At 40.1% G+C, this 26,158-nt stretch overlaps 10 protein-coding genes and 1 long non-coding RNA gene across 29 annotated transcripts; 4 read left to right on the top strand and 7 right to left on the bottom strand.

Annotated features, from left to right (window-relative positions):
* Window positions 1–656, bottom strand: LOC104740275 (uncharacterized). The gene has a single exon (XM_010460823.3). It carries the CDS (start codon window positions 555–557, stop codon window positions 201–203), a length of 357 nt encoding a protein of 118 aa, XP_010459125.1. The 5' UTR covers window positions 558–656; the 3' UTR covers window positions 1–200.
* Window positions 657–666: 10 nt separating this feature from the next.
* Window positions 667–4,208, bottom strand: LOC147927904 (putative disease resistance protein At1g15890). 5 transcript variants are annotated; one of them, XM_087486505.1, is made up of 4 exons: window positions 4,121–4,208; window positions 2,922–3,934; window positions 2,662–2,808; window positions 667–2,520 (listed from the first exon to the last, which is right to left on the bottom strand). In XM_087486505.1, exons 3-4 carry the CDS (start codon window positions 2,704–2,706, stop codon window positions 913–915), a joined length of 1,653 nt encoding a protein of 550 aa, XP_087342631.1. In that variant the 5' UTR covers window positions 2,707–2,808; window positions 2,922–3,934; window positions 4,121–4,208; the 3' UTR covers window positions 667–912. The 5 variants fall into 5 exon arrangements, with proteins under 5 accessions (XP_087342631.1, XP_087342629.1, XP_087342627.1 ...); XM_087486503.1 differs by lacking the exon at window positions 4,121–4,208 and having other exon boundaries at window positions 2,986–3,809; XM_087486501.1 differs by lacking the exon at window positions 4,121–4,208 and having other exon boundaries at window positions 2,662–3,859.
* Window positions 4,209–4,617: 409 nt separating this feature from the next.
* On the top strand, window positions 4,618–6,539 carry GOS11 (golgi snare 11). Of its 3 annotated transcripts, none has more exons than XM_087486513.1 (6): window positions 4,618–4,754; window positions 5,036–5,275; window positions 5,493–5,657; window positions 5,782–5,895; window positions 6,001–6,072; window positions 6,266–6,539. In XM_087486513.1, the coding sequence occupies exons 1-6, from the start codon at window positions 4,716–4,718 to the stop codon at window positions 6,335–6,337; spliced, it is 702 nt and encodes a 233-aa protein (XP_087342639.1). In that variant the 5' UTR covers window positions 4,618–4,715; the 3' UTR covers window positions 6,338–6,539. The 3 variants fall into 3 exon arrangements, with proteins under 3 accessions (XP_087342639.1, XP_087342638.1, XP_087342640.1); XM_087486512.1 differs by having other exon boundaries at window positions 6,001–6,110; XM_087486514.1 differs by having other exon boundaries at window positions 6,001–6,282.
* On the bottom strand, window positions 6,388–7,734 carry LOC104740273 (uncharacterized protein At2g39795, mitochondrial). The gene is made up of 3 exons (XM_010460821.3): window positions 7,365–7,734; window positions 6,803–7,125; window positions 6,388–6,688 (listed from the first exon to the last, which is right to left on the bottom strand). The coding sequence occupies exons 1-3, from the start codon at window positions 7,605–7,607 to the stop codon at window positions 6,526–6,528; spliced, it is 729 nt and encodes a 242-aa protein (XP_010459123.1). The 5' UTR covers window positions 7,608–7,734; the 3' UTR covers window positions 6,388–6,525.
* Window positions 7,735–7,876: 142 nt separating this feature from the next.
* On the bottom strand, window positions 7,877–10,398 carry LOC104740271 (uncharacterized). 12 transcript variants are annotated; one of them, XR_015580900.1, is made up of 12 exons: window positions 10,167–10,398; window positions 9,897–9,962; window positions 9,607–9,648; window positions 9,406–9,490; window positions 9,244–9,318; window positions 9,109–9,145; window positions 8,949–9,032; window positions 8,775–8,835; window positions 8,560–8,666; window positions 8,401–8,466; window positions 8,171–8,319; window positions 7,877–8,060 (listed from the first exon to the last, which is right to left on the bottom strand). XR_015580900.1 is itself a non-coding variant. In XM_087486509.1 (12 exons), the coding sequence occupies exons 2-11, from the start codon at window positions 9,958–9,960 to the stop codon at window positions 8,224–8,226; spliced, it is 717 nt and encodes a 238-aa protein (XP_087342635.1). In that variant the 5' UTR covers window positions 9,961–9,962; window positions 10,167–10,398; the 3' UTR covers window positions 7,877–8,060; window positions 8,175–8,223. The 12 variants fall into 12 exon arrangements, 4 of the variants coding, with proteins under 4 accessions (XP_087342635.1, XP_087342636.1, XP_087342634.1 ...); XM_087486509.1 differs by having other exon boundaries at window positions 8,175–8,319; XR_015580897.1 differs by having other exon boundaries at window positions 8,401–8,666.
* Window positions 10,372–11,432, top strand: LOC147927903 (uncharacterized). The gene is made up of 3 exons (XR_015580904.1): window positions 10,372–10,685; window positions 10,814–11,062; window positions 11,158–11,432. It is a non-coding gene; the product is annotated as an uncharacterized LOC147927903 (long non-coding RNA).
* On the bottom strand, window positions 11,275–12,814 carry LOC104740270 (ribonuclease 3-like protein 1). 2 transcript variants are annotated; one of them, XM_087486516.1, is made up of 5 exons: window positions 12,624–12,783; window positions 12,231–12,411; window positions 11,895–12,006; window positions 11,563–11,777; window positions 11,275–11,490 (listed from the first exon to the last, which is right to left on the bottom strand). In XM_087486516.1, the coding sequence occupies exons 1-4, from the start codon at window positions 12,672–12,674 to the stop codon at window positions 11,579–11,581; spliced, it is 543 nt and encodes a 180-aa protein (XP_087342642.1). In that variant the 5' UTR covers window positions 12,675–12,783; the 3' UTR covers window positions 11,275–11,490; window positions 11,563–11,578. The 2 variants fall into 2 exon arrangements, with proteins under 2 accessions (XP_087342642.1, XP_087342641.1); XM_087486515.1 differs by having other exon boundaries at window positions 11,275–11,777; window positions 12,624–12,814.
* Window positions 12,815–15,652: 2,838 nt separating this feature from the next.
* Window positions 15,653–17,708, bottom strand: LOC147927902 (uncharacterized). Its single transcript, XM_087486500.1, has one exon. The coding sequence runs from the start codon at window positions 16,997–16,999 to the stop codon at window positions 16,229–16,231; it is 771 nt and encodes a 256-aa protein (XP_087342626.1). The 5' UTR covers window positions 17,000–17,708; the 3' UTR covers window positions 15,653–16,228.
* A 73-nt stretch (window positions 17,709–17,781) lies between these two features.
* LOC104740267 (chlorophyll a-b binding protein CP24 10B, chloroplastic) lies at window positions 17,782–19,120 on the top strand. The gene is made up of 2 exons (XM_087486499.1): window positions 17,782–18,261; window positions 18,454–19,120. Exons 1-2 carry the CDS (start codon window positions 18,035–18,037, stop codon window positions 19,001–19,003), a joined length of 777 nt encoding a protein of 258 aa, XP_087342625.1. The 5' UTR covers window positions 17,782–18,034; the 3' UTR covers window positions 19,004–19,120.
* Window positions 19,121–19,183: 63 nt separating this feature from the next.
* Window positions 19,184–21,346, bottom strand: LOC104740266 (S15/NS1, RNA-binding protein). The gene is made up of 5 exons (XM_010460815.3): window positions 20,376–21,346; window positions 20,122–20,204; window positions 19,839–19,950; window positions 19,677–19,729; window positions 19,184–19,572 (listed from the first exon to the last, which is right to left on the bottom strand). Exons 1-5 carry the CDS (start codon window positions 21,244–21,246, stop codon window positions 19,429–19,431), a joined length of 1,263 nt encoding a protein of 420 aa, XP_010459117.2. The 5' UTR covers window positions 21,247–21,346; the 3' UTR covers window positions 19,184–19,428.
* An 861-nt stretch (window positions 21,347–22,207) lies between these two features.
* On the top strand, window positions 22,208–25,160 carry LOC104740265 (uncharacterized). Its single transcript, XM_010460814.3, has 5 exons — window positions 22,208–22,658; window positions 24,297–24,353; window positions 24,432–24,494; window positions 24,583–24,651; window positions 24,750–25,160. The coding sequence occupies exons 1-5, from the start codon at window positions 22,314–22,316 to the stop codon at window positions 24,837–24,839; spliced, it is 624 nt and encodes a 207-aa protein (XP_010459116.1). The 5' UTR covers window positions 22,208–22,313; the 3' UTR covers window positions 24,840–25,160.
* Window positions 25,161–26,158: the final 998 nt, after the last annotated feature.

The following is a 26,158-nucleotide window of genomic DNA, read 5'->3' as shown; positions in this document are numbered from 1 at the left end:
TTCGCACAGTAAATACTTTTTTTTTTTTTTGTCAAACACGCACAGTAAATACATCAACCAAACAATCTGATTAGAGTTTTATTTGAGCACTCTCACACACAGTTCAATGAGATCACCAACAAAACTGTGATGACCCAAATCGATGATCAAGCTTTAAATAAAACTACACGAAACAAGCTTTTTAAATTGTTTTCTTCTATTCAAATCGGAAGGATGGGTCGGGTTTGACTGGATTCAGAACGTGATCTACGAGATTTCCAAAAGAAGAGAACCATAGCAGCAATCACAACTCCAATTGCGTCCGCGACTGCGTCTCTTGCCGAGGCGCCTGCTGAAGGGAAGATACCAAACTGATCACCAGCTTCTTTAGCCGCACCGGCGGAGAGTGAGAACGCAGATCCGATCCAGATGGAGTGACGGCGTAGAAACGAGTAACGGGAGAGAGAGGCGAGCGTAGAGAAGACGACAGAGATTGAGAAACAGAATATTACATGGTAGAGTTTGTCTCGAGCTAGCCAAGGATCTTCTCGTCCGCCCCCATGAACTTGCCTCTCCATCTTATGCTTAACAACAAAAAAGTTTCCAACTTTGAGAAAATGCTAGTTACTTAGTCATTTATTTTAAACTGTGAGAAGCAAGCAGAGCAGTCACACAATGATGACAGAATTTAGCCAAAACAAGTAATTGGAATTATTACAGTCTCAAAATGCACACTTGACAATAAGGTCTTTGAAACAATGCCACTACAAACACAAACCCAAATTCATAACTGAGAGGATACAGTCACACAAAAGAGAAATGAAAGTGAGAGAGAGGGAGAGGTAACGAAACAAGAACACATCTGTAGTAACTTCCTCCTGCAAACTTGAAGAATAGTGTAGTTTCTAGCTGTGAGCCACTGGCTTACTTCTCTCATTCTTCGCCGATCCACCCACTACTCTCTCCATTGTCTCTTGGCAGCTTCGGGCAATTTCGGACAGTGAACTCTGTCAGCTTTCTAGGAGCCCGAGGATACCCACAGATTATCTTTAGTTCATCCATGTCAGTTACCGTAAGGTACTCCAGTTTCCTAAACGGTGCAACGAAATGTCGATGTGCACTTCTGATACTGATTCCTTTTTCTTTGTTTATTATCTCTTCTATGCTCGACGACCTCATCACATGTAGATACACAAGATTTTGAGCAAATGCCAGCCATGTCAAATCCCTTGGACCTTCCAAGTCACTTATCAAAATGCTTGATAGGTTCTTGAAGCTTGGAGAACTTGTACTTGGTAAAACTTCCCTCTTTTCTTTGCTTTCCCAATCTATCTTTATCTCAAGTATTTTGCAATTCCGTATCACAAGTCTTTGAAGACCACGCAGAGCTACTGTGTTTAATACCACAACCGCTGCTGACATCTTTCTGAGGCATAAACTTTGAATACTACTCGCCAACCGGTCCACTGCTTGTATCCTCTCCAAACTCACAGCATCATCGACCGTTGCTTTTAAAAGCTTTAAGTGCTCCAAGAGTTGTAACTCTTCCAGTAATATGGCATCAATACAAATACCGGAATTATAGAACTTTAACACTTGGAGATTTTGCAAACTCATCACTATCCCAACAATGCTTCGCAGTTTATAAGTATAATCCACATTCAAGTAGATTAATTTCCTCAATGCCTTCAGACCAACTGGTAATGATTTTATCCCTGTGTGTGACAAGTTGAGGTATCGCAAAGATCCTAAGTTTGAAATTTCTTCCGGCAATCCAATAAGCCTCTTGTTCTCAGAAAGATCCAAGACTACAACTGCTGGCATAAACCTAAAGAATTCACCTGAGATATCCACCAGCTTGTTATTCTGGAGTAATAAGGTCGAGAGGTCGGGGCATTCGAGACTGCAAGATATCTCCGCAATCTGATTATTCATGAAAGACATCCTTCTTACAACCTTTGAACTAATAATGTCCTCAGGTATCTGTTGTAACCACACGCCGGATTTAACGCAAAGTATTTCATTCTCTTTTCCAAAGTTAGTCGCTATCCAAAGAGCCATCTCACGCACCACACCATGCATTTTCACTTTGGTTGTGACTCCACCATTCATCAAGAGATGTGAAGAAACTAGCAAATTAATTATATCAAGACCTTCCTTGTTAGCTCCATCCTTATCTCTGTCTCCATCAATAAATCCTTCGCATAACCAATATTCTATCAATTCATTCTTCTCTATTTCACAATCTTCCGGAAACAAAGAACAATATAGGAAGCAGGATTTGACTTTTGCACTCTCTAAACTATCATAACTGACCATCAAAAGAGGAAGAACCCCTCCTTCGTTACTTAGAAGAAACTCTTCGCTAGGCAAATTCAGAGCAGTAATCGCATGACTCCATTCTTGTACAGTCTTTTTTTGTGCCATGGTTTTGCCAATGACATTGAGTGCAAGTGGCAAACCGTTACATTTACCAGCAACTACTCTAGCGAGAGCGGGTATATCCGGATGGCTATTTAAAGTGTTATCTCCAAGTTGTTTCTGAAACAATTCCCAAGATTCAGCTATTGACAAACGTTTAACTTCTATACCAACAGCCTCCATGTCTATGCAAACTTCCTTAGAACGAGTGGTAAACAATATAACTGACCCGTTTTGATAAGTTATAGGTGGAACACCTACCTTGGTCAGCTCTACTTTGCTCCCTAGATCATCCAATAACAGCATAAACTTCCTACCCTTCAGGATGCTGTGTATCTTATAAGCTCTCTCCTCTTCTGTGTCTTGTTCCCAATCCTTGTCAAGACTTAGTCTTCGCAAAATCTGATCCTGAATGCTTAGATATTGCAAATCATTAGATACGACAACCCAAATAACAACCTCAAAGTCATTAACCGTCTCAAGAAAGAAATTGTTAATACTAGCTAAGAGAGTGGTCTTGCCTATTCCACCAATACCATAAAGACCAAAAGTTCTTCGTGAATATAACTGGAGTTGGCAGTATACCATTTCGAGCCTCTCAGTCAAACCAATGGGTGATTGGATATGCTTCTTCTCTCCCTTAGGTTTAAAGCTTCTCTCCGTCAACACTTCAAAAACTCCATTAGTTAGAAGTCCTTCAACTTCGTTCAACTTCTTCAAAACCTTTCTACCATAACTGCAACCTGAAATGAAATGCAGAGAACAATATCCGCAAAGACACAATCTTTTAGTTTGTTTTGACCTGGACTCAAGCAGATCATTGACTTGAGACTCAACACCTTCTACTTTTGAAAACCATCCTTGGACTTGACCAAGCCGTTGAAAACCTTTATCTTCTTCTATTGTAACTCTTCTTAGCAGATCATCTCGTCTCTCATTGAGTTCTTGCATAGCCTTGTGAAGAGCCTCGAGGTTTGCCTCATCTATGTGCCTGCCATTCCCATCGCTGGACATTTCTAGTGATACACAGTTCCCCATTTTGCTCACAGAAAGCAGCTGAAAGCCTGAAACTTTTTTTGCCAGGAAACAATGCAAGAGAAAGGACTATATGGGAGGAGAGAAAGAGGAAATACATGTTTACCAAATAGCCTCAGGAAAAAAGAAAAATCGTGCCTTGCTGACTTGATCAGAAAACAAAAAAAAAAAGTCAAACTGCAATTTCTTGAAGTTAATTGAAAGTGTCAAATGTTAGTTTGGATGTCACTACTAATTGATAAAATGTTATAAGAAGTTTTCATATCCACAAAATACATACAGTAAACAACAGATAATGAAAGAACAAATCTCTATCTGACTAATGTAATATTCTGCTACTGAAGCTCCTTCCCATAAATATTTTGGCAGGTATAAGAAAAGCAACAGAGCTACAGAAAAAAATAAAAAGATACTAATTGTACCCATAAGTTTGGTCTGGCAAAATACACCAGTGAAGACGCGGCCTAAGCTAAGCTGCATATCTTCTTTGTCATCCTTTCTGTTCACCAGAAGGCAGAAAGAAGGGGCTTATGAATGATCTTGGAAGTAACAAAGATCAGACTAAAAACGGAAGATGAACATTGGGATTACAAGTAACCCGAATTTAGCAGTGAAGGGATGTGAAGCAAAGGGGATTAGGAATAGAATAAGAAGTGGATGAATGATACAGAGATCAGAGAGTTACCGGCGGCGACAAGTAGTCGGCGACGCAAATGCTTGGATTGATTTGTGTGACTCGGTTGAAAGTATGGATGGTCCAGATGGATCGGTTTGATGAGAAACCCGGCGGTAAGGTTTTGGCTTTGGCTTAAGGTATCAATTAATTTATTATCCGACGTGGCGCTTATAATAAGTTTGACTATAGCGTTTAGGTCAACATATATACTAATAAGCGCTTTGTTGTAGGATGAGAAACACAAGATCATACCCGCCGAATTGAAATTAAGGAATTTGTTAATCAAGTGGATTACGCAAAATCGAAGCAATTAGCTCTGGTGGTTTGAAGGGGCACGCAGCAAAATTGTCTGCGTCTCCGAACCGACTCTCGCGATCTGATCCCGTTTTCTCTCTACTTTTGTCTCACAATTTCGAACCAATTAGATCGATCGCATCTTTCTGGTTTACGAGGAAGAAGAAGAAGAAGAAGAAGAAGAATCTCTTTGCTCCGGGACAATTGTCGTCTCATCGGTAAAAAAAAAAAAAAAAAAAAAACGGAAACGACACGATCCGTTCGATCTCTTTCAGAAAGAAGAGAGTTTTTTACAGATTCTGTGGACGCCATGGATGTACCTAGCTCTTGGGATGCTTTACGGAAACAGGTACTTTCAATTTAAAAAAAAAAAAATCTTAGCGTGATTTGATTCCAAGCTACTGTACTGGGGTAATAGTTATTCTTTCGAACACCATGTTGTCAAGCTCGTAGCGTCTAAAATCATTGATATTGCAACTTAATTTTAGGTTTTTTTAAGGTCTCGCCTTTTAGATTCTATTCGAATTAGGGGAATTTATCATTCTACTGGATCCAATTGAGATGCAATCGCCTTCTGATTACTTAAAAACGAATCTGTCTTTGTGTTGTTGTCATGTGAAAATCCCACAGGCTAGAAAGATTGAAGCTCAGCTTGATGAGCAGATGCATTCTTATCGTAGACTTGTTTCCACAAAGCCTTTATCAAAGTTAGATGGCACTGAGAGTGATCTTGAAGCTGGTATTGACTTACTTCTTAGGCAACTACAACAAGTTAACGCCCAGATGCAAGCTTGGGTCTCTTCCGGCGGATCAGAAATGGTCTCCCATACTTTAACTCGACATCAAGAGATCCTTCAGGATCTTACTCAGGTACTGTATATATATCCCTTTCCTCTCTCTCTCTCTCATTGCTTTTTAATATCTTGCCCAATTCTGTAGCTTTGGTTAGATTATATATATACTGATTAGCTATGGAATGAATGCTCTTCTTCTCCATGCTCTTCTTCTCAGACTTGTTACGTATGACTCCGCCTTTTGTTATATCAGTCTTGTTCCTGTATGTATGACTGATTCACTTATAATGCAGGAATTTTATCGACACCGCTCCAGTCTTAAAGCAAAACAAGAGCATGCTTCACTTCTTGACGACTTTAGGGAATTTGATCGGACTAGATTAGATTTAGAAGCTGGGGATGGCTCTGAACAATCCTTGCTCAAGGAACATATGGGAATCAACCGCAATACAGCGCAGGTTTAATATACATACTCCTTTGGCATTAATATTTACAGCTGTTGCATACATTATGACGGGCTTTCTCAAGTTAATCCAACACCCCATGACTTATGTGTGCTGCCTATTTATATAAACTGTGCAGATGGATGGTGTCATTTCACAAGCTCAGGCCACACTTGGTACACTTGTCTTTCAACGTTCAACTTTTGGAGGCATCAACTCAAAGCTTAGCAATGTCGCCAGCCGTTTACCCACTGTACAAATAACTTTCCTTGTCTTAATTTCCACACTTGTTATGTCCGGGCATGGCCCGTGTTATGTGTATCTCACCCTGCAATGCGATGGTTTAAAACCACTGCAGGTCAACACTATTCTGTCAGCGATAAAGAGGAAAAAGTCGATGGATACAATCATTCTTTCACTAGTTGCGGCTGTATGCACATTTCTCATATTCATTTACTGGATAACCAAGTAAAATTTTCCCATTTCTTTCGTTTGATCTCTGTGTTGGGCCACGTTTGGTTTTCCCATGATGTTAATTTGTTCTGCAATTATCGCTGTTCTAGTAAAAGATCAAAAACATAAATATTGTGTACAGCAAATTTGACTTGTCCCTGACTTTGCAGTTTAGACGAGGTTTTTATTTTGGAGATGTCACACACATAAGAGTACAACCATCTGTTTCTCTCATCTTGTAATTTTTTTTGGCCGTGGAGTATGTTGCTGCATTGAGAAGGGAACAAGTATGTACGCAATTATATCATATTAGATCCATACATGTCACATACCTCTGGAAACTAAGAACCATGCCAATAAAATTCTAATGTAAAACCCATATCCAAGGGAACATTCATTGGATGCTTAAGAATGTGGTAATCAGGAGATTTCATTTTTGCTCAACATAAGATTTAACAGTCTCCATCCATCTAATATACTCAGCTTTATCTTTGTTCTTCATGTACTGATGCAAGAACTCAGCAAGTTCATCACCTATACCTCTTTCCTCCAAAAAACGATAAACCGAGTCTTGAAGTTCCTCTTCCATTTCCCTGTAAATTAATCAAAATACCAACATGAGAGAATATTAGAAACACACGTAAAAAAAAAAAAAAAAAGAAGAAGCAAGCTCTATGTTTAAGAAGAGGGGGATAAAATCATAGTACTGGAATTCTGGTCCAATATAGGCATTTGGAGAGTTCTTGCTGCTTTTACGAACAAAGAACTTGGAGATCTGTATGGTATCAGGCCAAGCAGAACACATGATTTCAAATGTCTGACAATCACCCTTAGAGATGTTGACAATGAAAGTAATATGAAGCTGAACATCTTCAGGGTTGCTGCTTGTAGATTTTGATGATGGAACTGATCCATCAAACATGGTTGCTTCGATTTTAATATCTTCCTTGTCCCCAAATTTTCTTCTCAAGCTAATCCATTGCTCCCCCGGCCGCTCATCCACTGTGAATGGGCCAAACCTCTCCTCAGGCTGAAATTTTTATGTACAAACAATTTTGCTCAGCTCGGCTATCATCAGACAAACCAGAATGTCATTCTTACTCGAATTGGGCTCTCACAAAAGGCATAAATTAAACGGGGAAACAAACATGATTCGAACTCGGGATCATCATCATATTGCGTTTGAGATGATTCATATAAGAGATTCCAGAAAGGTCAAGACTTTAGTATCAGATGATTGATGCCAAGCAATTACAAAAATGAAAATACCTGAAGAGGAGGCGAGTGATCGAGCTCGGACTGAATCTCAGAACGAATTAACCGGAGAATGTTACCCTCGAAAGCTGATTTCCTCATTTCTGACACATAACTCCCCGAGCTAAGAAACTTACGACTCATTAACAAACCAGTCCCGTTTTGATTTGACAGAACACATGTTCTAGGGTTTCGGTTAAAAATCGAAGGCGATGAGCTAATCACTGTTCTTCTCAGAAATCTTACGAGACGAGCCATGAAGAGGTCAGGACTCACGAGTAGCAAAGGTTGGGGATTTTACCTAGGGTTTAAGAGAACATCTGGAACTCATAGGGGATTTTGATTCTCTTCTTTGCGGGGTTTTAGGATTCTTTAGTAATGGTGTAAAAGCTAAATCTAGACCGTCCGTTCTAAAAGGAATCTAATGGTCATAAAATGGTAAGAACGTTGTGTGTGTAGCAGAATGACGTCTGTTTAGATCAATAAATCACGACTAAAAATATATATACAGTGATTGTTCAAGCAAATTCAAAATCATTGGTTACTAATATAGAACGTTGATGTTATGAACCAAAACATAATGTGTTCCCTCTATTGAAAGTTAATCACATGTAACAAGAATCATATAATGTGTCTTTTTTAATGTTTGAAAGATGAAAACTGAAGTAAAAAAAATGTGCTGAAAAAGCTGTTTGATGAGCCCCACTGATCCTGCAAACCATACCACCAAAACAGTAAAGATAGTGTTAATAACCAGAGCAAACAAAAACAAAACAAAAAAAAAGCCTAAAGAGGGTTCAAGTTCTATCGGAATAGGTTACCTACTCAAGAAAAGACGCTTTGAAGCTGAGACTTGGGAGGACACATAAGGATTTCAGGCTTGTTTTTCAGCAATCCACTCAACAAAATTGTCAAGAATCAACGGCCATGCAAGCTCTGGGTTGTAGTTGCCCATGTCCGGGAAGCTTATCTGTACAAGTTACAAACAATTCGAGTTAGTTGATGAAGCTCCTAAGCCAAGAAGAGAAAAGAGAATTGGGGAAACATATACCTCGTTACAGAACCGGTACAAGCCCATCCATTGGTCCATGTTTATGACTTTGTAGTCGTTTTGGATCTGTGTCAAACAACAAATCATATCATGTGATGAAAACATTGGAAATAAACCATAATGACCAAAAATGTGAGACTCTCTCAGAGTGATCAAAACCTTAAGATACTCGACAAAGTAGTCAACTTGGGCTCGAAAAGTAGATCCCATAACAATTTCTAGGAGTTGGCAGATAGTCTCTATGTCTATACTCTTCTGTTTTTCCTCTGAGCATTGATTGAATAGTAAAACAAAAAAAAAAGTCACACAAACATGGAAAGAAGTGAAAGAGAAACAGCAAAATATCTCATGAAGAAACAGAATTAAATCCAAACCTGTAAGACAATAATTGAAGGCATAAGCATAGAAATCTGCAAAATTGGTAGGCCTCCTGACCTTTTGAAGAGACAAAAAAAAAAAAAAAAAGTAAGGTAGAAAAGTTTAACATGATCCTCCTCCCCAGTCTATTAGGATAAAACAACAATACGAAGTATAAAAAATGTGTGAACCTCTTTCTCAAGCTCGGGAAGGGCTTTCTTCAACTTATTGAGAGTATCAGCTCTTAAAGCCTTGAGGCCTCTTCTCCACTCCTCCTACAGAGATTGCATTGCAGAGTGAGTTATTAAGATCAAAAATAACCAAAATCACAAACTAGAGCAATCCCCTTACATTAGTGAAGTAACCTTGTTTCTCAGCTTTCATTTTCCTGGGAATAGAAAAGTTTAGAAGGGTATTATTATGTTAACAGTGGTAAAGAAGGAAACAAACATAATTGGATGGTGTTTATTATAATTAAAAATATACCAAGCAAGCATCAAGATTCTGATATCAGTATGGGAGACATCCAAATTGGAGCAGAGTTTCTCAATTCCTTCAGGGCTGTTGAGGGATGTTAATTGGTATCCAAAAAGATAGCATATCTCAAGTGAATATATCAAAAAGAAGAATTGGGATTTGATTACATACTCAATGAGATTGGAAGATCGATTGGCATACTGATTGAATAACTGATCAATACGATCCATCTCTTTAGTCGAGGCCTTGCTCGAAGCTGAACCCAAAGAATGCAAAAACAAAAGGTAAAAAAAAAACAAAGTAAGGAGGATAAACAAAACCGTATATACAAAGCCACGAGGCGAGATTAGAAACAAAGTAATTGTGACCTACTGGTTTTGATAGATTTTTTTTTTTTAATCGCAGAGCTCAATTCTGATAATCCAATGATTCGTTCATCAGCGCAAAAGAAGAACCCCATCAAAAGAGTAATGAGAATTCGATCCAAATTTGGAGTTAGAACAAAAAAAAATAAGAAGAAGAAGATGAAATTGACAAACGAAAATCCCAAACCAAAGAAAGTAAACAAAAAAAAAGAAGGAAAGAGTTAAAAAAAAAACACTTTAAGAGAAGAAGAAGAATCACATAAACCCTAAAGCGAGAGGGGGAAGAAAGAAAGAAACCTGAGCGAAAGAGATCCGTGGCGACTGATTCAGCTGATTTCTTCTTTGATGAAGAGCGACGCATCTCTGCACAATTTTGATTTCACAATATCGCACACACAAGAATTAACACGAGTTTTCGTTTTTTTTTTTCTTTTTCTTTTTTGGGGAAGACGTAGCAACTAATAATTATATATATATATATATATGTTTATAAGCAAATGGGAAAAGAAAAAAAAAGAGAAAATTAACAAAACACAGAAAAGGAAAGAGAAGAGAGAAGAAGCAGACCACGAGACGATAGAGAGCAGCAGCAAGCAATTTGAGAGAGGACTTCTCCTTCCTACTAACTATAGTCTATAGAGAGTGATTTGCTGACGAAGAGGCCACCTGATTGGAACACACAGAGAGAGTCTACGATTTCCTCTTCTTTTAGTATAAATGATTCTTTCTTCTCGATAACACACAATTTACTTTTTTACTTTTCAACTTTTCCTTTTTTTTTTTTTTTTTTTTTTTTTTTGCAATAATCAAGACGTATTTAAAAAAAAAAAAAAAAGTAAAAAATATTAATGGGCTTTATAAGCAAAGTGCTGACCAACTTAATGGGCTTTACGAAGCATTATTGAGATTTTGATTCTTGTCTTCTTCGACTTTTCCACCGCCTCTCTCTCTAGTAGTATTCACCTTGACCTTCACATTATACCTGATATCATCATAGTTAAACTGTCTCTGCTTATAATTGGAATCCTCGCTCAAGGGACCAGACATAGTTTCTTGCTGCATTTCCTCATCAGAATGGGTTTTTTGGTATCTACTCTTTATCCTTGTTTTGTTTGCTCCATCTTTGATGCTTAAGACATTTCAATTCTTCCTATTCAAACAGATCAAGTTTACAACTATAGGTCCCGTTTTTTTTGCTATATATGTTGGTTCAGTTGCAGGAGGAGCTGTTGTTCATCACATTGATGATGCACAACTGTGTAAACAAATACACTTTCAAATGCCGCAGACTAGGCAAATACTATTTGCTTTGAATTCCCACCGGTAAGCCCCCTACGATTCAACAATAAAAAGTTGTACACTGATGAGCCTATGCGGTATGCATCTCTTCCTTAGCTTTGATATGATCCAAACACCTGACAAGCACTAAACTATGTGGGCACTACATATGCTCAGTATATAGGGTACATTTCTCATTGCCATATCATCATCACACATTGAAATGTAGTATAGAATATTGAGACAATGTAATCACAGATCAATGTTGTGTTGGTTTCAGGAAACTGATGTGAAGGCCAAGACAAAACTCATTTCGTAACACTGTGATTTCTACTAGTTTTACATACGGATAAGGAGCAGTTTTAAAACATTGAGTCCCTTAATTCTCTTCTAGATATATCTTAACCAATATCATTTCATTTAAATCCACACATTGAGTGACTGTAACACTGAGAAACCAAAGAGAGAAGAGAAGTGATAACCATACTTTACTTACAACTGATGCTACAGATACACATCAACATAGTCTTATAAATAGATGAGTGTTTTGTGATAGAGGCTACCCTTTTGAGCTCCCTAGGTAGAGCTTATATCAAAAACTAATCCTCAAAGCCTACGAACATGAACAAAATAAGACGACTTGATCACCTGCAACTGGATAAAGATATATATACAGCGTGTTCACCTGTTACCACCATCATTTATACCGGTTTCGTACGCCCTTGACGACGAGAAGGTTTCTCTGTCTGAAGAGTATGACCCACGTTCTTAAGATACCAAAGCGCTGCTTCGGCTGCCTGCTCAGCTGCGAGTTTCTTCTTAGAATGTGGATCCCCGAAACATTCCAAAACCGTTATCCGAGAATCCTCCTTCATTTCAATCGTAGCTTTGACTGTAAATCTGAACAAAATAAAAACAACAACAACAACAACAACAACAAGATGGATGCTAACACTAACAGAATCATATAACCTGAAAAATAAAATAAAAAGGGTGCAGAAAATTATGTCCACTTACAATTGCATATGGCCAGGTCCCTCAGCGATGCTCTCATATATTGGTGCTTTCCAATGCCTCACAGAACATAACTTATACAGCTGTGATTTGGCTGACAGCTTTTGACTCTCCTCTTAAAAAAACATGCATGTGAACAGCAGAAGAAAATGTCAACAAAGACCCATAAAAACCCCCTAAGAGATAACTAAATTGACAAGTTTTTAGCTTTTGATACTTAAATGCAGCAGCTCTCCAAGAAAGCAAACACAACACTCACAGCCATATAACCTCAATTACCTCAAAAGTCAAATCATAAGCTTAGCTAATTTAAGTAAGAGGATGAAACAAAAAGAGTACCATGAGTAGTGAGCTCTGCTGTGTGAGGCACCAAACCTGCTTCTGATTCGGAAACGGGATTACTCTCTTCTTGTGTGATGTTTGACTCGATCTGCTGCACATTATCTTCCACAAGATCATCGTTAAGCTTCCTTAGCTTAAACCCACTGTCGCATCTCTGTAGCATCATCCTCTTTGGTGCCTGATAATGAATTAAACAAACAAAACAACACTTAAAATTAACTGATACGAAGCAGTTAGTAACTCTCAAGTTAGGATTTTTTCCCCCTTTTCCCCACAAATGGGTCTTACTAAAAAAAATTGACTCTTTTTCTTCCCAATTTAGAAGATTATTTCAACCAGAAAGGAAAAAAAAAACAGATATTTTCAATGCAAATTAGAGAGATATCTTACCAAAGAAGATGAAGAGGTGGGATCTGATGAAGCTATAGTAGGAATATACATCGTTCAAGATTTTAGAGATAAATCTATCTTTTTAGCTCTACAGTGCTAATGCTACCTTCTCATTTATCGACTTTATTCATTCTGATTCGGTGATTCCGTTGAACTCTCCTTTGTTCCGCTGTACCTTTCTCCTATCACTCATTGAGTTATTTGGGCCTAAACTTAAAATAGACCTTTGTTTCATTTGGTGAATATACGGCCCACATTGTCGACCTGTTTACCACTCCTGCGTAAATTATAAATTTATCATTTTTCTATAGTTTTTTTTTTATATATATTTTAGTTTTGCAATTCAGAAGTGAAGAGAGTTAATTCAATTCAGATGATAGTTTTGACTATTAGGATTGAAGAAAATGTTTTCAAGGGAATTAGTCTGCAGAGGATAGAGATAAGCATGAAGTGAATGAATGGGCAAAGCATTCAATTTACAACGGTGGCACATCATTCTAAGCAAAGCTTTCAATGCACATACACCAAAATCTATCGATCCTTTGTAGATTAGTTTTGAAAATGAGATGTACAAAAATAAATCACACAATCATTTCTGTATAGTTGTAATATTAACATTGATTGACTCGGAGAAAACGATCGGTATTGACCTAGTTAATTAACCAAGCCGATGTTTTTAATTTCTACGGTAAAAAAAACTTAAGAATAAGTATATGAGTTATGGAAATACCACAAAAACTAGCAAGTGAAACTGAAGAACATGCCGCAAACCTAAAGTTTATGATTCAGATATTCTACCAGTTGAAAAGTAAAAAAGTCGTCTGCCATAAATGAGTTTTTAACTTTTGTGATCTGTCACTTTGCCAATTTGTGTAAGTAAATCATGAACCAGAATATTAATCTTTATCCTTTTCTCGGCATTTACTATTTCTACATTTTCCCATGACATGCATCCTCACATTATTATTCATATTTCTAAATTATGGATACGAAATATGCATTACAAATAGAAAGATATTGAAATGGTCTTTAATCTATCACTAGTATATAATTGTATTGTACGTTGAAGTTTTTCTACCCAAAACAATTAGAGAGCCAAAGAGATGATGAAAGCAAAACAACTACTTGTGGTTGTATTTTTGTTGTCTCTATTCCTTTTAATCATTCACACAACAGAGTCACAGTCCATACCAGACCATGAAGAGAACGCTTACCTTAACGCAGAAGCTCTGACCGTAAAGGAACAAAAGCAATCAAACAGAGGAAGACGCAGAGGTAGCGGTCAGAACCGTGGACGCAGAAACTGCGATCCTCTGTATCAATACTTATTCGGAACCTGTGGCCATTGGCCTTTCCCTACAACACCCTCACCGGAGAACCCCTTTCTCCCTTTCCAACCCCCGCGTCCGCCACCACGTCCTAGACCGCGTCCAAGGCCGTCCCCACGTCTGCCACCACCGTTGGTCCCATCACCACCACCGCCACTGCGCCCACGTCCAAGGCCGCCCCCATGTCTACCGCCGCTTGTGCCGTCTCCACCGCTTTTGGTTCCATCACCGCCGCCACCTCCACCTACACCGCTCGTTCCTTCGCCACCTCCTCCCTCTCCGCCACCATTTTTCTACTTCCCTTCACCGCCACCGCCTACGATAGTGTTTCCACCGCCTTTGGTGCCGTCTCCTCCGCCGGCACAAACAGGTGGAAGTCCGATGACACAGCCCCCGCCGTTATGGCTACCACCACCAGCATTTCAATACGAAACGCCGCCTATGTTCCCTCTTCCACCGCCGGAGTTTGAGTTTACACCTATGCCGCCAATAACTTGGCTGCCTCCTCCTGATGTTCCCGCCCAGTTCTCAACGGCGGAGGCCGTTAATCAGATTCCTTCACCGTTAATGGAATCCCCTCCGCTCAAACACTAGTCATTTTCTGATATCACTTTGCTTTTCCCTTTTCTTTTAATTTTGTTTTCTTTTTTTTTTCTATCTAAGCTGGTGTGAATGTAATGATGGTTACTAAACAACGTGTATAACGTTACAATTTTGTTTGTTTGTTCTTAAACAATTTTTTGTGTTTTCTTTAAATCAATTCACGTAGTGAATAATCATCAAACATCTAGTAAAGTTCAGTATGCGTATTCTTAATCGGAAATACTAATTTATCTTGTTCTAGGTTAAAAAAAAAGTTATTAAAACCCTTGTTATAGTGGACCGAGCTTAGTGATTGTTTAGAAAAGTTAGGCCCAAAAACTATCGAAGACTATGAGTTGTTTTAAGGGTAAAAAACGGTCAGTAATGTGGGTCAGAGCAGTGTTAACTGTGGAAATAACGAAGAGCAGCTGAAGCAACGGCGTAGAATAAGTTAACATGTCTCGAAGTGAAGAAAACTCTCGATTTGTAATTCAATGCGGCTTCTTCGATCAGAGCATTACATAGTAGAATCCACACGTAATCCTTCTTCGCATTAATTTACTTCTTCTACTCTCTCCTTTTTCTTTACCTTTTGTTTCTTCATATCGATTTAAACAATATCTCCTCAATATTTATATATCCTCGGTCAATTCTATTAGATGTCTTGCACCAACTCGGTTATGATTAAACCGGGACTATAGACCATGATTTTGGCTTTAATCCAACCAAATAAAAAATCTGATTTGGGTTTCAGCCAACCACGTATATGTTTTTATTAGATTTTTGTGACAACAGAAACAAAATACTCATAGTTCTGTCTATATTCACTTCAATATTCTATGAGCAGAGAGGCTGTGGGTGTGGGCTGGCTAACACTTACCTCAGAGCTCTAAATTCGAGTCAGTTTTAGTTATTGCCTTTTTACATTGGATTGTGTAACCAAATAAATACTCCTTTACTACCAAAAATATTCATTGAATTGAATCCTTACAAAAACTTTGTTCCTTTGGTAATGTGTCAAACATAAGAATTGCCAAAAAAAAGCAACATAAATTAGTCACCCATCAATGAGTCGACTATAAATATGTATACATATGCCTAGTTTAGTTCTTGCATGCCTTACGAAAAAACGATGAAGAGTATCGTACTAAGATGTGTAGTTACACTTCTTTTGATCAGTGTTTCAATAACAGAAGCAATAGAGAATCCACACAACAGACACAGAGACAACAACAACAACAAGAATAGTTTGGCTAGAAGAAACAAGAGAGTCAAAAGCAGCAGAAGAAGAAGCCGAATTAGAAACGGTGAAGCCTTCGCAACAAAGTGTGACGTGTTTTTCCGGTGCATTTTCGGCACTTGCGGTCAATGGAATTTCCCACTTATCCCTTGTCCTGAAAACCCTTTTTTGCCTCCTCCGGTGATCTTACCACCGCCTCTTCCCCTTCCTCCCCCACCGTTACTCCCTGTTGTCACTCCCTGCCCACCACCGCCGCCTCCAATCATAGTCAACGGTGCACCACCGTGTGTTACTTGTGTACAAGCATCACCACCACCGCCCATTCCGGTTCCGGTTCCTTGCCCACCTCCACCATCGCCTCCTCCACAGCCTTGCATTACTTGTGTCCCAACCCCTGCACTGCCACCTCCTCAGCCTTGCATCACTTGTGTGCCTGCCCCAGAACCACCAACTTCTCAGCCTTGCATTACTTGTGTGGTAGCACCAGCTCCACCGGCACCAGTACCTTGTCCGCCGCCGCCATTACATCCGGTTATGCCATTTGTCCCTACGCCGATCTTTACACACCCTCCATTGCCACCATCGGTGACGCCGTCTCCTGTTCCAATCCTACCTCCACCTACTACTCCGGTACTGCCGCTGCCTCCACCTACTGCTCCGGTACTGCCCCTGCCTCCACCTACTGCGCCACTCCCGCCACCATTATCTTCTTCTCTTCCCTCACCACCTCTTCCATTAGTTTTATCGCCACCACCATCACTACCTGGCGGCACGGTTTCACAGCCACCGTTTACAATGACTCCGCCTCCTCTTTTCGGCGGTGGAGCTCCGGGAATCACCGGCTCACCTCCTGGTCCTCTTTTAGGTGGCGGAGCCCCAGGAACTGTGGGTACATCTCCTCCGCCGCTAGTTGCCGACCTACCACCCATGCCACCAATAGCATGGTTTTCGCCGCCAAATATACCTACCGGCTCACCGCCGCCATCTCCAGTTTTCCTCCTTCCTCCGCCATTAGACCGGTCTACATTAACGCCGCCAGCTGCACAATTTTCACCGCCGGTTATAACCACGGGAAATCCTCCACCGGTAGATAACCTCCCACCGGATGTAGTCATAGGAGAACCACTGATTCCATCGCCGCCTGACCAATTTTCGCCGGAGCTTCCACCACCTGATGTAACCATCGAACCACCAATTGAACAGTCAACACCTTCGCCACCAGTCATTCCCGTGACTCTTCCTCCACCGGTTCAAGATTTCCCGCCAATTTTACCCCCACCGGTTCAAGACCTCCCTTCGAATTTACCTCCGCCGGCTGAAGATTTCCCACCGATTTTGCCTCCACCGGTTGAAGACCTCCCTTCGATTTTACCTCCTCCGGCTGAAAATTTCCCGCCGATTTTGCCTCCGCCAGTTCAAGAGATACCGCCGGTATTCACATTACCTCAGCCAGTTGAAGAGATACCGCCGGTAATCACATTACCTCCGCCGGTATTTACATTACCACCGACCGTAGAAGATCCACCGACAGTTCCAGTATTCTCCGCACCACCGGTCCTCGGAGATTACCCACCGCAAACTCCCGTCTTTACGAATCCGCCAGAGGTCACGAATCCATGGATACCGCCAGAGCAAACGCCGGTAACGTCATTCGCGCCACCGATCGAGTCAATCCCAACAATACCGGAAAATCCATTCCCGGTTACACCAGACCCGGACATGGGTTCAAATCAACCGTTGGTTCAGCTTCCTCCGCCCACTTGGGATTCACCGCCGTTTAATCGTTAATTTCCTAATATTTTTCAAATTCTGTTTTTTTTTTTTTTTTAATCATGTAATGGTGTAATCTTAATGTAATAAGACGAAATGCCACGTTGTACAATTCATTGGCTGTTATTTGCATTTCATTAAGAAGAAATAAACTGAGTTTCCACGTGTCATTTTTTATGCTCACGCCATAAATTGGATTTTAGAAAATGAAAATATAATTGAAAACGTAAATACTGATGAGTTGGCAGAAGAAGACAGTGGTGAGTGTGGGTTGATGATGTGGATATGGTGAAGTTGTATATTGACTCCTAATTGGTCAGATATCTATCCACGACAGCCTCTGAGATTTCGTGTATAGATTCTCATTATCTCTCACATTGTCCCTCTTTATCTCCTCTCTCTTTGATTCTTTCTGCTCCGAAAATTACAGAGAGAACAACCAAAGCAGCACTCATTTCTCCACATCTTGAGAGAGGTATATTAGAGATCTCATGGCGATGGCCGTCTCCGGAGCTGTCCTCAGTGGGCTTGGTTCTTCTTTCCTCGCCGGAGGCAAGAGGAGTGCCACCGCGTTGGGAAGCGGCGTAGGCACTGGAGCTCAGAGAGTTGGCAGGAAAACTCTGATCGTCGCTGCTGTGGCTGCTCAGTCTAAGAAATCTTGGATCCCTGCCGTTAAAGGTGGCGGCAACCTCCTTGACCCTGAATGGCTTGATGGCTCGTAAGTCTAATCCTCTTTAATCTCTCACTCTCAGTTACTAGTAGTATGAACAATGCTGACTATAGCTTGAACAATAGACTTTGATAGTTCTGAAGGTCTTGAATACTCATTTGGTTCTAATATCTTTCACTGAGTTCAAAAGAGTATGAAAAAGGTCGAAATTATTGAGTCAAATGTGTATGATATTTGCAGGCTACCGGGAGATTTCGGGTTCGACCCATTGGGTTTGGGAAAGGACCCGGCTTTTCTGAAATGGTACAGAGAGGCTGAGCTGATCCATGGCCGATGGGCGATGGCGGCAGTTCTTGGGATCTTCGTCGGCCAGGCTTGGAGCGGTGTGCCGTGGTTCGAAGCTGGAGCTGAGCCAAGCGCGATCGCTCCCTTCTCCTTCGGGTCGCTTCTTGGAACCCAATTGCTTCTCATGGGTTGGGTGGAGAGCAAACGGTGGGTCGATTTCTTCAACCCGGATTCTCAAAGTGTTGAGTGGGCGACACCGTGGTCAAGGACTGCTGAGAATTTCGCAAACTATACCGGTGATCAGGGATACCCCGGTGGAAGATTCTTCGATCCGTTGGGTCTGGCCGGCAAAAATCGCGACGGTGTTTATGAGCCTGACAGAGAGAAGCTGGAGCGGTTGAAATTGGCAGAGATTAAGCACTCGAGGCTCGCAATGGTTGCCATGTTGATCTTTTACTTTGAGGCCGGCCAGGGGAAAACGCCTCTCGGTGCTCTTGGTTTGTGAGCAAACGGCATATGATGTTTTGAGTCTGTAGATATAATTTCTCTACCAAAAAAACCTTAATGTTCCTCTTCTTCAGTGTGACATTTGGGAAAAGATCATTTAAATCATTGCTTTAAATTGGCACCTTAGTCATGAGCTTAATTTAGCTAGCGAAAACTGTAAAATGAAAAATCATGAGGCTTGTTCGTAATTAACTTTATTATCACAACTCAAATGTGAAAGGGAATACTAAACATCAATGAAAGAGATCCACAACTTCATTTCTTTGCTACAAATGCATGATAGAAGAGCTCCAGGTGGGACAATGGAGTAACAGAAAGTAGAACAAGTTTCTTCCCTACAAAGTAAAATGCCTAAGAGGGGTTTGAACAGCTAAGTCTCACTCACAACAGAGATAAAATCACAGGGTTTCTACCGCATAAAGCTTATAACTTGTACTCCGGGTTGTCACGAAGGCTGAGTTTTGACAGGACAAGGCAGTAAGAATTCCAGTCAGTTCGTCTTAGATACTTCAACAGTTTCTTCCTTTTCTGCACCATTCCTAATAGCCCCTTCCGTGAATGCTTGTCCTACGTTTTATAAAAGCCACCAACAGGTATAAACGTAAGGTGTGTATAGCAGAAACTGGGACGGTAAGATTCACAAAAATATCGTAAAGAATTTGAAGTTTCACCTTTTTGTGTAGAGAGGAGGATAAATGCTTGATCTTAGTAGTGAGTTGTGCCACTGCAAGGAGAGACCACAGACATCACAAGACAATCGGTCTAAGAACATGTATTCCTTTTGATGGCTAAAACCAACATTGATCATAGCGCAGGCCTTATGTAGAAATTACCTTGCACACGTGCAGAACCACAATCTGATTCCGACATCTTGAACTCTTCCCTTACTTTCGTGAGCTCAATTTTCATCTTCTCCGCAGAGGACATGTTATCTGGGTGGAAATACTTTGTTGATGCAGTCAAATAAAACAGATCAATACCCATAGTTTCTTTAAATAGTCACAACAGAGCATTGTAGAAACTATCATAGACGAAAGATCACCAAAGAAGCCTTTTGATTCTGACTAAATTAGATTAAACAAGTAACTTTCAAAGTGTAAGAGTGGAAAAACTTACAGTCTCAACTAGCTCCTCTTTTGGAGGAAGAAGCTTGTATTCAGGGGTACCACCCAGATGGCACATAATGGCAACATTCTGCTCTGCAAGCAAAGAAACCTCCTCATATATATGACATATATGTCAATTCGACAGCAAAACATAACTCCAGACAACAAAATCAAATCTACATCTCAACACATCGAGTCCTAAGCAAAAACCAACACATTAAGTATCGCATAGAGAGAGAGAGTCATAAGAGGCTCAGAACGTACGGGTAAGAACTTCATTTTTGTCAGAGTCATTCTTAATAGATGATATAACATTTCTGAGTGCCGCAAAATTCTTAGTCCGAGATTGGGCCTCTTTCTCTTCCACTTGCCTTAGCTTAACCAACCTCTGATTCAACTCCTGTAAAGAGAACCATCCTTCTTGTTTATCTCCCTCTGGTCTAAGCATCCTTAGTTTCTCACCTAATTCCTCTTCGTTATAAAACGTTAAGAACTCTGTAATCGTATCCTCTGTTTCACCCTCCCTTCTCTCCGGGGACATGGGCATTGCTTCTCCTCCAGTGCTCTTGAAGTTCCCTAACAAACTTCCTCTCTTCCCTATGTTGTTCGAAGTGTTAGGCTGCGTCCTCAAATTCTTCAAATTTGCCAGTAAGGTGCTCGAATCGAAAGACTGGGCTTTCCGATTTCTAGGATCCGATGAGTTTGGTGCGGCCTTCTGCTTATTAAAAAGCGCCTCAAAGGAAACCTGCGGCGGGGACTGTGATGGATCCCTCGGAGGTGGAACGGTGGATCTCCGCTGAAACTTGGCGAGGTTCTTCCCCAAATCATGCTGAGACACGCGTGACTGGTTACCGGAGAAACTAATCGGTCCGCGATTCTGAGATTGGGCATCGGATCTGGGGAATGTTCTCCTACCTTGCTCTTGCTGATTCTGCAGTTTCTGTTTCAGTGTGGTCTTGATGTCGAAGAAGGGAGAAGAGTCCGACGGAGACGGAGAAGACGGTGACTGAGAGGATTTTTCAACAGATGCGTTTGCTACTTTGGAAGGTGAGTCCGATGACGAATTTGAGAAAAGCCGAATCAAATATGGGTTTGATGGTAACCTTTGTTGGCGTCTGGCGAGATGAAGCGCCATGGTTTTGGCTGCTCCGAAGGATTTAGGGCTTTGGGGGTGTGTTTGTGTAAGTGGAAGTGATGACGATAACAGATTACAGAAAGTGCGGTTTAAGTGAATTGAAAATGTTGACTTTTCCGGTTCATTGAGAATTAAAATCGGTTAGGCAAAAAGTCTGATAAACCGGATACAATTTTCAAACACGTTTACAGATCGAGACGTGTCTAGTTCGTAAACGTTTCATGTTTAAGAAAAAAGAGGCCCAATTGGACTTTCTATACCCACGAAGTCACAAAAGCCCTTAGGTGTTGTTTTCTTACTCACCGACTTTTTTTTGGTTTTTTTTTGACAATTTAAAAAATGAACTGGGACTTTAAATTAAAATTTCAATTGAGGCCATAAAGAAAAAAAACCCCGAGTTCAATGCATACTTGAGAAAAAAAAATATAAACTCAACTACTCACCAGTTAGGTTATAAATGAACATAAAAAGACAACAAAAAAAAAGATCCTAATTTCGTAAAACTTTATCCAACCATAGTGTACAATAGAAAAATGGCATCTACAGACTACTACTACAATCGTGAAAGATGAAAATTTTTTTTTGCCAGTAAGAATTGATTGAGCTCACACGTCCACAAAACAAAACTATGCCGAAACTGCATTAAAAGAGGAGTAATGGTATGTAACTGAACCGTCACAAAAGCCAAAATAGATAGCTCCTCTCACACTCACCGCGCGTATGGTAATCGTACAGACTCCAGACCGACGCCAAACCCTACTTACTAGTCGTCCATCCATTACCTTTTCGCCAAGTACAAAAATACTTAATGCCACGTATGTATTCTCATGGGTCCCACTTTCACCAAGAAAAAAGACATATTCACAAATAATTTCAATCTACTAATAATAATAATAACTGTGTATGTGTGTGAAAACGTTCCCAATCTATATACTCCATATATTATTATAAATAATCCACCCATTAATATGCCACGAAGATTTTTCTTCTTCTCCACTTTTCGCCACCATTTCTTCTTCTCCTTCTCTCTCTCTCTAAAATCGGTGGGAGGTCCAACGTAAGAGACCATGACCGGCGGAGACTGGATTCATGAAGCTATGGGTGATGATTCATTGGTGGCGGAGGCTCTGATCTGCCTTCTCCATTCTGAGCCGTCGTCACCTCCTGAGACGAAGTGCGGCGGCGGCGGCGGCGGCGCGTCGGATCTCAAGCTGAAGTGGACGGTGCGTCAGAGGAGGACCAAGTCGGCGTCTATGAGGAAGAAGGGAGATGATAATAATACGCGTGCTAGTCCCACGACGCCTCTTTCATGGAGCGGTGCCACTTCTTTTAGCGGCGGTGGTGCTGGTGCCGTTGATGGATTTGAGGAGTCAAGCGGTGCTGTGAAACTGTCTGAGGCCGTTAGATCTAAGGTTCGTTTGATCATTTCCCTTTTTGGTTACTATATGTTCAACAGTTTAAAAAAAAAAACCTCTAGCGTTACTCTGTTTTGTTTTGTGTGTGTGTTTGACGTATATACCCCTGCGATGCGGCGTTTTGACGGCGGCTATAGCCACCGTGTCATACCTAAAGAAGCCTAGTCGTTTTGTTTTGTTTTTTGTTTTTTTGGGCCATTCCCATCTTCACGTAATCTCTCTCCGTCGTCTTCCTTGTTATCCGCAACTACCGCCACTTTTGCTCATATTTGTTTCTCCTAGGGTCATTTCCGTCATTTCTTCCAGTGATCGGCTTCTTCGCCGGTCACGCAACCTTGGCCTTTCCGATCTATACTCCGACTTCGCGTTGACCATAAAATGTCACTATGTTTACTCTGGCTGTCCCCTCGAACCCCCACGTTCCTTTTTTCCTTCGTAGTAACTCAAATTAATCTATCTTCTCTGCTTTTTCCATTTTGGCGACTCAATGTCCTCACATCTAGATGATTGTGTTAAGTGGTGTGTGACCAAAGTTCACGCCTCAGTGTCTCACGAATCCTTTGTTCGTGAAACTGTTCGCTAAATTCAAGCAAGAGTCATCATCTATACAATGACGAGGTTACCCCGGTGATAGAGTGTGTCTATAGGGGGGTAGTTGGGTCCAATTAGAGAAGTAAAGGCTGGCGTTATATATAAATTGCTTATTATGAGGGTTGCCTCTTTTATGGGTCGAGAGGCGTTTTCGTGGCGGATTAGGTTTGGAGGGTTTGGTGCGTCTGTGGTGTAATCAGATGCGGCGTGGAACATCATAAGTCTCTTAGGTAATGGCTGACGTGGAAAAACAAAAGTCAAAAACTCTCCACTCCACGCGGCAGTTTGACTGAGCCTTCCTCCAAAGCACCACCTTCTTTGGTCAAAATCACTTTCCTTTCATATAAATTATTGGTGACACAGTCCTGTTTACTTACTTAAACTTCTTTTTTCTTTATCTATGGTTTTAATAAGGCGATGAATCATTTTATCTTACCAAAGTAGAGAACCCACAAAGTCACCAGTTTTGGGTTTGTAATTAAAAGAACGTGATAAGGACAAGTGGGGGTTATGTGGATAATTCGTGACAACAAAAAAAAAGTGTGGGGTCGTGGCCACGCTTATAAGTCTTCCGAATCACGCTCCAGTCACGTGATTCTATTCTTTCGAATTTAAGTTTGTGTCTCGATGTAGGAGAAAAAGATGCACTTATGTTCATATTTGCTTTTCTGATCTTTTTTTGGGTCTAAGTAAGTAGTTGACCAAGAAAGAAGATTCCTTTTTAGTGTTTTTGGTGATTAACTAACTGTCTAAGATTTGGCGTTTTGAAATATATAGGGATGTCTTAAAGCTTATGATCCTCTAGATTTCACAGAGATTTTTCTTTCTTTCATCGTCTCATTGCGTATCTAGTGTTGTCACTCACCACCCTCTAGTTGAGAACCTGAAATTATGGAATCAAATTTAAGATTATGGTCTGTACCCTCATTATGTCCTTGTGAATGACATTTTCCGTTTAATTTAAAGCCAACTTGATTTGATCAGATCTTATTATATATGTTGTCAGAAGCCACAATCTAATTTTTTTTGGTTGGTTTGATGCAGATATCACAAACGAATGTAACAACAACAATCCCTTTCAAGAGATCAAGAAAGAAAAAGGTAAAACAAGGGGAAAAATAACATTATCCGATTCTTGTGGGATCAAATCTTTTAATCACTATATGTTGCTTTCTACAGACGCTTGCTCAACTTAAAGAAGAGGAGAGTTTGCTCTTAAAGGAAAAGAAAGGCTTGAAAAATGTAATATCTCTTTTCCCATGTTGTTCTGATTATATATCAAGTACAAAGAGTGGGAACTTTTAATATTTATACTTGTTGGGTGATTCAGGAACTCGCCAGTATGCGGGAACTGCTCAAGCAACAAAAAGCAAGAAACGAGTCTTTAAAGAAGATGCAGGTTTAAAAAAAAAAACACTCTGGATATGATCACTCTTGTGAGTAGTATATATGTAACATACAAAAATATCGCTAACAAATCATATTTTGTGTGTGCAGGCTGAATCACAAAAGAATGAGGATTCCTCCTTCTTGCTCCCTGACCTTAACATACCTCTGGATAACAACAATCCGAGCCCTGATATGTAACTAGGACAGACACAACAACCATCAACAAGATATTCTTTTGTCTTTGACACGTTCTCAAGACTACGCATAACTGTAACTATATGATATGGATAAGAATATAGATAGATAATCGTCGACTCGTCCCATTCCCTTGGCTTTTGCAGACGGATAAAATGATTCTAATGACAGAGGAGACGAGTTAATTTTTTTTTTTTTTTTTTTTTTTTTTTTTTTTTGAGTTTTCGGTGTTTTTTTTCTTTACTAGATAAGGTCCCGCACGATTTGAAATTTTATAAATTAAATTAAATTTAATAAAAATATATTAAAATTTGTTGTACGTTATTTATAAATTTTATTTTTATTATAATACACTGATTTATACCTAAATAGACTTTATGTTACAAATATATTTTTATCACCACTTAGAAAATGTCTATATGAACACATTAATCCAACTATTTTATTTCACTTCTGCATATTTTTTTAATTAGTAAAATTGCTGGCTCAAAAAACATTTCGAATAAAAAATATATTACATAATATACTAATCAATGATGTATCATCAAAATAATGTATGACCACCATGGAGAAAACATCGGCTCTGCCTTCATCCCTTAGGGAGAGAATCTTGCGTTCAACCTCCTCCACCATGGAGAAAACCTTGGCTCCTCCTTCCCTCTTAGGGAGATAACCTTTTATCCAACCTCCTCCATCTTCGTCCCTTGGAGAGATAACCTTGTGTCCAACCTTCTACACCATAGAGAGAACCTCGGCTCTGCCCTCCTCCTGTATGGAGAGAACATATTCACGTTTTTTAGCTATCTCAAAATGGTTTGCTCCAACAACCAATGAAAGTAAAAACTTTTTTCTAACGTCACAAAATCATTTGATAATAACTAATGCAATATTTCCTAATGTATTCGTGTAAAACACACCATGATGTAGTCTTTGTCTTTGTAACGCCCCAATCGTCACCATGCTTAGTGAGCCCAAGTCCACTCTCAGTCTATAGGCCCACCTTCCTAAGTGGGCCCTACATCTATTCTCGGCCCGTGGACCCACCCATATTCGATGGTCGTTTTGTTACGTCTGGGAGGCTTTAAAAACTTGTTTACCGACCTTACAAATCAACAAATGATCTTTTTTTTTGTTTTGTCCTCACTCGCACAGTTCCGACAATCACTTCCAGGAAGGTCACCCATCATGAAGTTCTCTCAGGACCCTTGACCGAAAAAAATAATTACATTTTGGTGACATATATGGCTAAATCAATTATTTTAAACATTTTCGCAAACCAGCGTGTCACAGCCTTTGAGCTCCTGTAGATATATCAACAATGA

The sequence above is a fragment of the Camelina sativa genome, chromosome 14 (genome assembly GCF_030686135.1).
Source record: "Camelina sativa cultivar CO46 ecotype springtype chromosome 14, ASM3068613v1".
In the NCBI taxonomy this organism is placed as follows: Eukaryota; Viridiplantae; Streptophyta; class Magnoliopsida; order Brassicales; family Brassicaceae; genus Camelina; species Camelina sativa.
This window is presented reverse-complemented; position numbering and strand designations above follow the sequence as displayed.

What these genes read in the sequence shown, in the direction of transcription:
- LOC147927902 (XM_087486500.1), bottom strand. Translation starts at nt 16,999, where the DNA reads ATGACTGGTGGCGAAGGTGTTGACTGTTCAATTGGTGGTTCGATGGTT.
- LOC104740275 (XM_010460823.3), bottom strand. Translation starts at nt 557, where the DNA reads ATGGAGAGGCAAGTTCATGGGGGCGGACGAGAAGATCCTTGGCTAGCT.
- LOC104740270 (XM_087486515.1), bottom strand. Translation starts at nt 12,674, where the DNA reads ATGTATATTCCTACTATAGCTTCATCAGATCCCACCTCTTCATCTTCT. An exon ending in CCACCTCTTCATCTTCTTTG is followed by an intron (nt 12,412 to 12,623) that starts GTAAGATATCTC and finishes ATTCATTATCAG; the next exon opens with GCACCAAAGAGGATGATGCT. An exon ending in AGCAGAGCTCACTACTCATG is followed by an intron (nt 12,007 to 12,230) that starts GTACTCTTTTTG and finishes TGTTTTTTTAAG; the next exon opens with AGGAGAGTCAAAAGCTGTCA.
- LOC104740266 (XM_010460815.3), bottom strand. Translation starts at nt 21,246, where the DNA reads ATGGCGCTTCATCTCGCCAGACGCCAACAAAGGTTACCATCAAACCCA. An exon ending in CAAAAATGAAGTTCTTACCC is followed by an intron (nt 20,205 to 20,375) that starts GTACGTTCTGAG and finishes CTTTGCTTGCAG; the next exon opens with AGCAGAATGTTGCCATTATG. An exon ending in AAGAGGAGCTAGTTGAGACT is followed by an intron (nt 19,951 to 20,121) that starts GTAAGTTTTTCC and finishes GCATCAACAAAG; the next exon opens with TATTTCCACCCAGATAACAT.
- LOC147927904 (XM_087486501.1), bottom strand. Translation starts at nt 3,438, where the DNA reads ATGGGGAACTGTGTATCACTAGAAATGTCCAGCGATGGGAATGGCAGG. An exon ending in GCAAAGTAGAGCTGACCAAG is followed by an intron (nt 2,521 to 2,661) that starts GTAGGTGTTCCA and finishes GAATTGTTTCAG; the next exon opens with AAACAACTTGGAGATAACAC.
- LOC104740265 (XM_010460814.3), top strand. Translation starts at nt 22,314, where the DNA reads ATGACCGGCGGAGACTGGATTCATGAAGCTATGGGTGATGATTCATTG. An exon ending in CTGAGGCCGTTAGATCTAAG is followed by an intron (nt 22,659 to 24,296) that starts GTTCGTTTGATC and finishes GGTTTGATGCAG; the next exon opens with ATATCACAAACGAATGTAAC. An exon ending in AAAAGAAAGGCTTGAAAAAT is followed by an intron (nt 24,495 to 24,582) that starts GTAATATCTCTT and finishes TGGGTGATTCAG; the next exon opens with GAACTCGCCAGTATGCGGGA.
- LOC104740273 (XM_010460821.3), bottom strand. Translation starts at nt 7,607, where the DNA reads ATGGCTCGTCTCGTAAGATTTCTGAGAAGAACAGTGATTAGCTCATCG. An exon ending in ATCACTCGCCTCCTCTTCAG is followed by an intron (nt 7,126 to 7,364) that starts GTATTTTCATTT and finishes TAAAAATTTCAG; the next exon opens with CCTGAGGAGAGGTTTGGCCC. An exon ending in TATATTGGACCAGAATTCCA is followed by an intron (nt 6,689 to 6,802) that starts GTACTATGATTT and finishes ATTAATTTACAG; the next exon opens with GGAAATGGAAGAGGAACTTC.
- GOS11 (XM_087486512.1), top strand. Translation starts at nt 4,716, where the DNA reads ATGGATGTACCTAGCTCTTGGGATGCTTTACGGAAACAG. An exon ending in GGGATGCTTTACGGAAACAG is followed by an intron (nt 4,755 to 5,035) that starts GTACTTTCAATT and finishes AAAATCCCACAG; the next exon opens with GCTAGAAAGATTGAAGCTCA. An exon ending in TCCTTCAGGATCTTACTCAG is followed by an intron (nt 5,276 to 5,492) that starts GTACTGTATATA and finishes CTTATAATGCAG; the next exon opens with GAATTTTATCGACACCGCTC.
- LOC104740271 (XM_087486507.1), bottom strand. Translation starts at nt 9,960, where the DNA reads ATGCGTCGCTCTTCATCAAAGAAGAAATCAGCTGAATCAGTCGCCACG. An exon ending in AACAAGGTTACTTCACTAAT is followed by an intron (nt 9,033 to 9,108) that starts GTAAGGGGATTG and finishes CAATCTCTGTAG; the next exon opens with GAGGAGTGGAGAAGAGGCCT. An exon ending in TGTACCGGTTCTGTAACGAG is followed by an intron (nt 8,320 to 8,400) that starts GTATATGTTTCC and finishes TAACTTGTACAG; the next exon opens with ATAAGCTTCCCGGACATGGG.
- LOC104740267 (XM_087486499.1), top strand. Translation starts at nt 18,035, where the DNA reads ATGGCGATGGCCGTCTCCGGAGCTGTCCTCAGTGGGCTTGGTTCTTCT. An exon ending in CCTGAATGGCTTGATGGCTC is followed by an intron (nt 18,262 to 18,453) that starts GTAAGTCTAATC and finishes TGATATTTGCAG; the next exon opens with GCTACCGGGAGATTTCGGGT.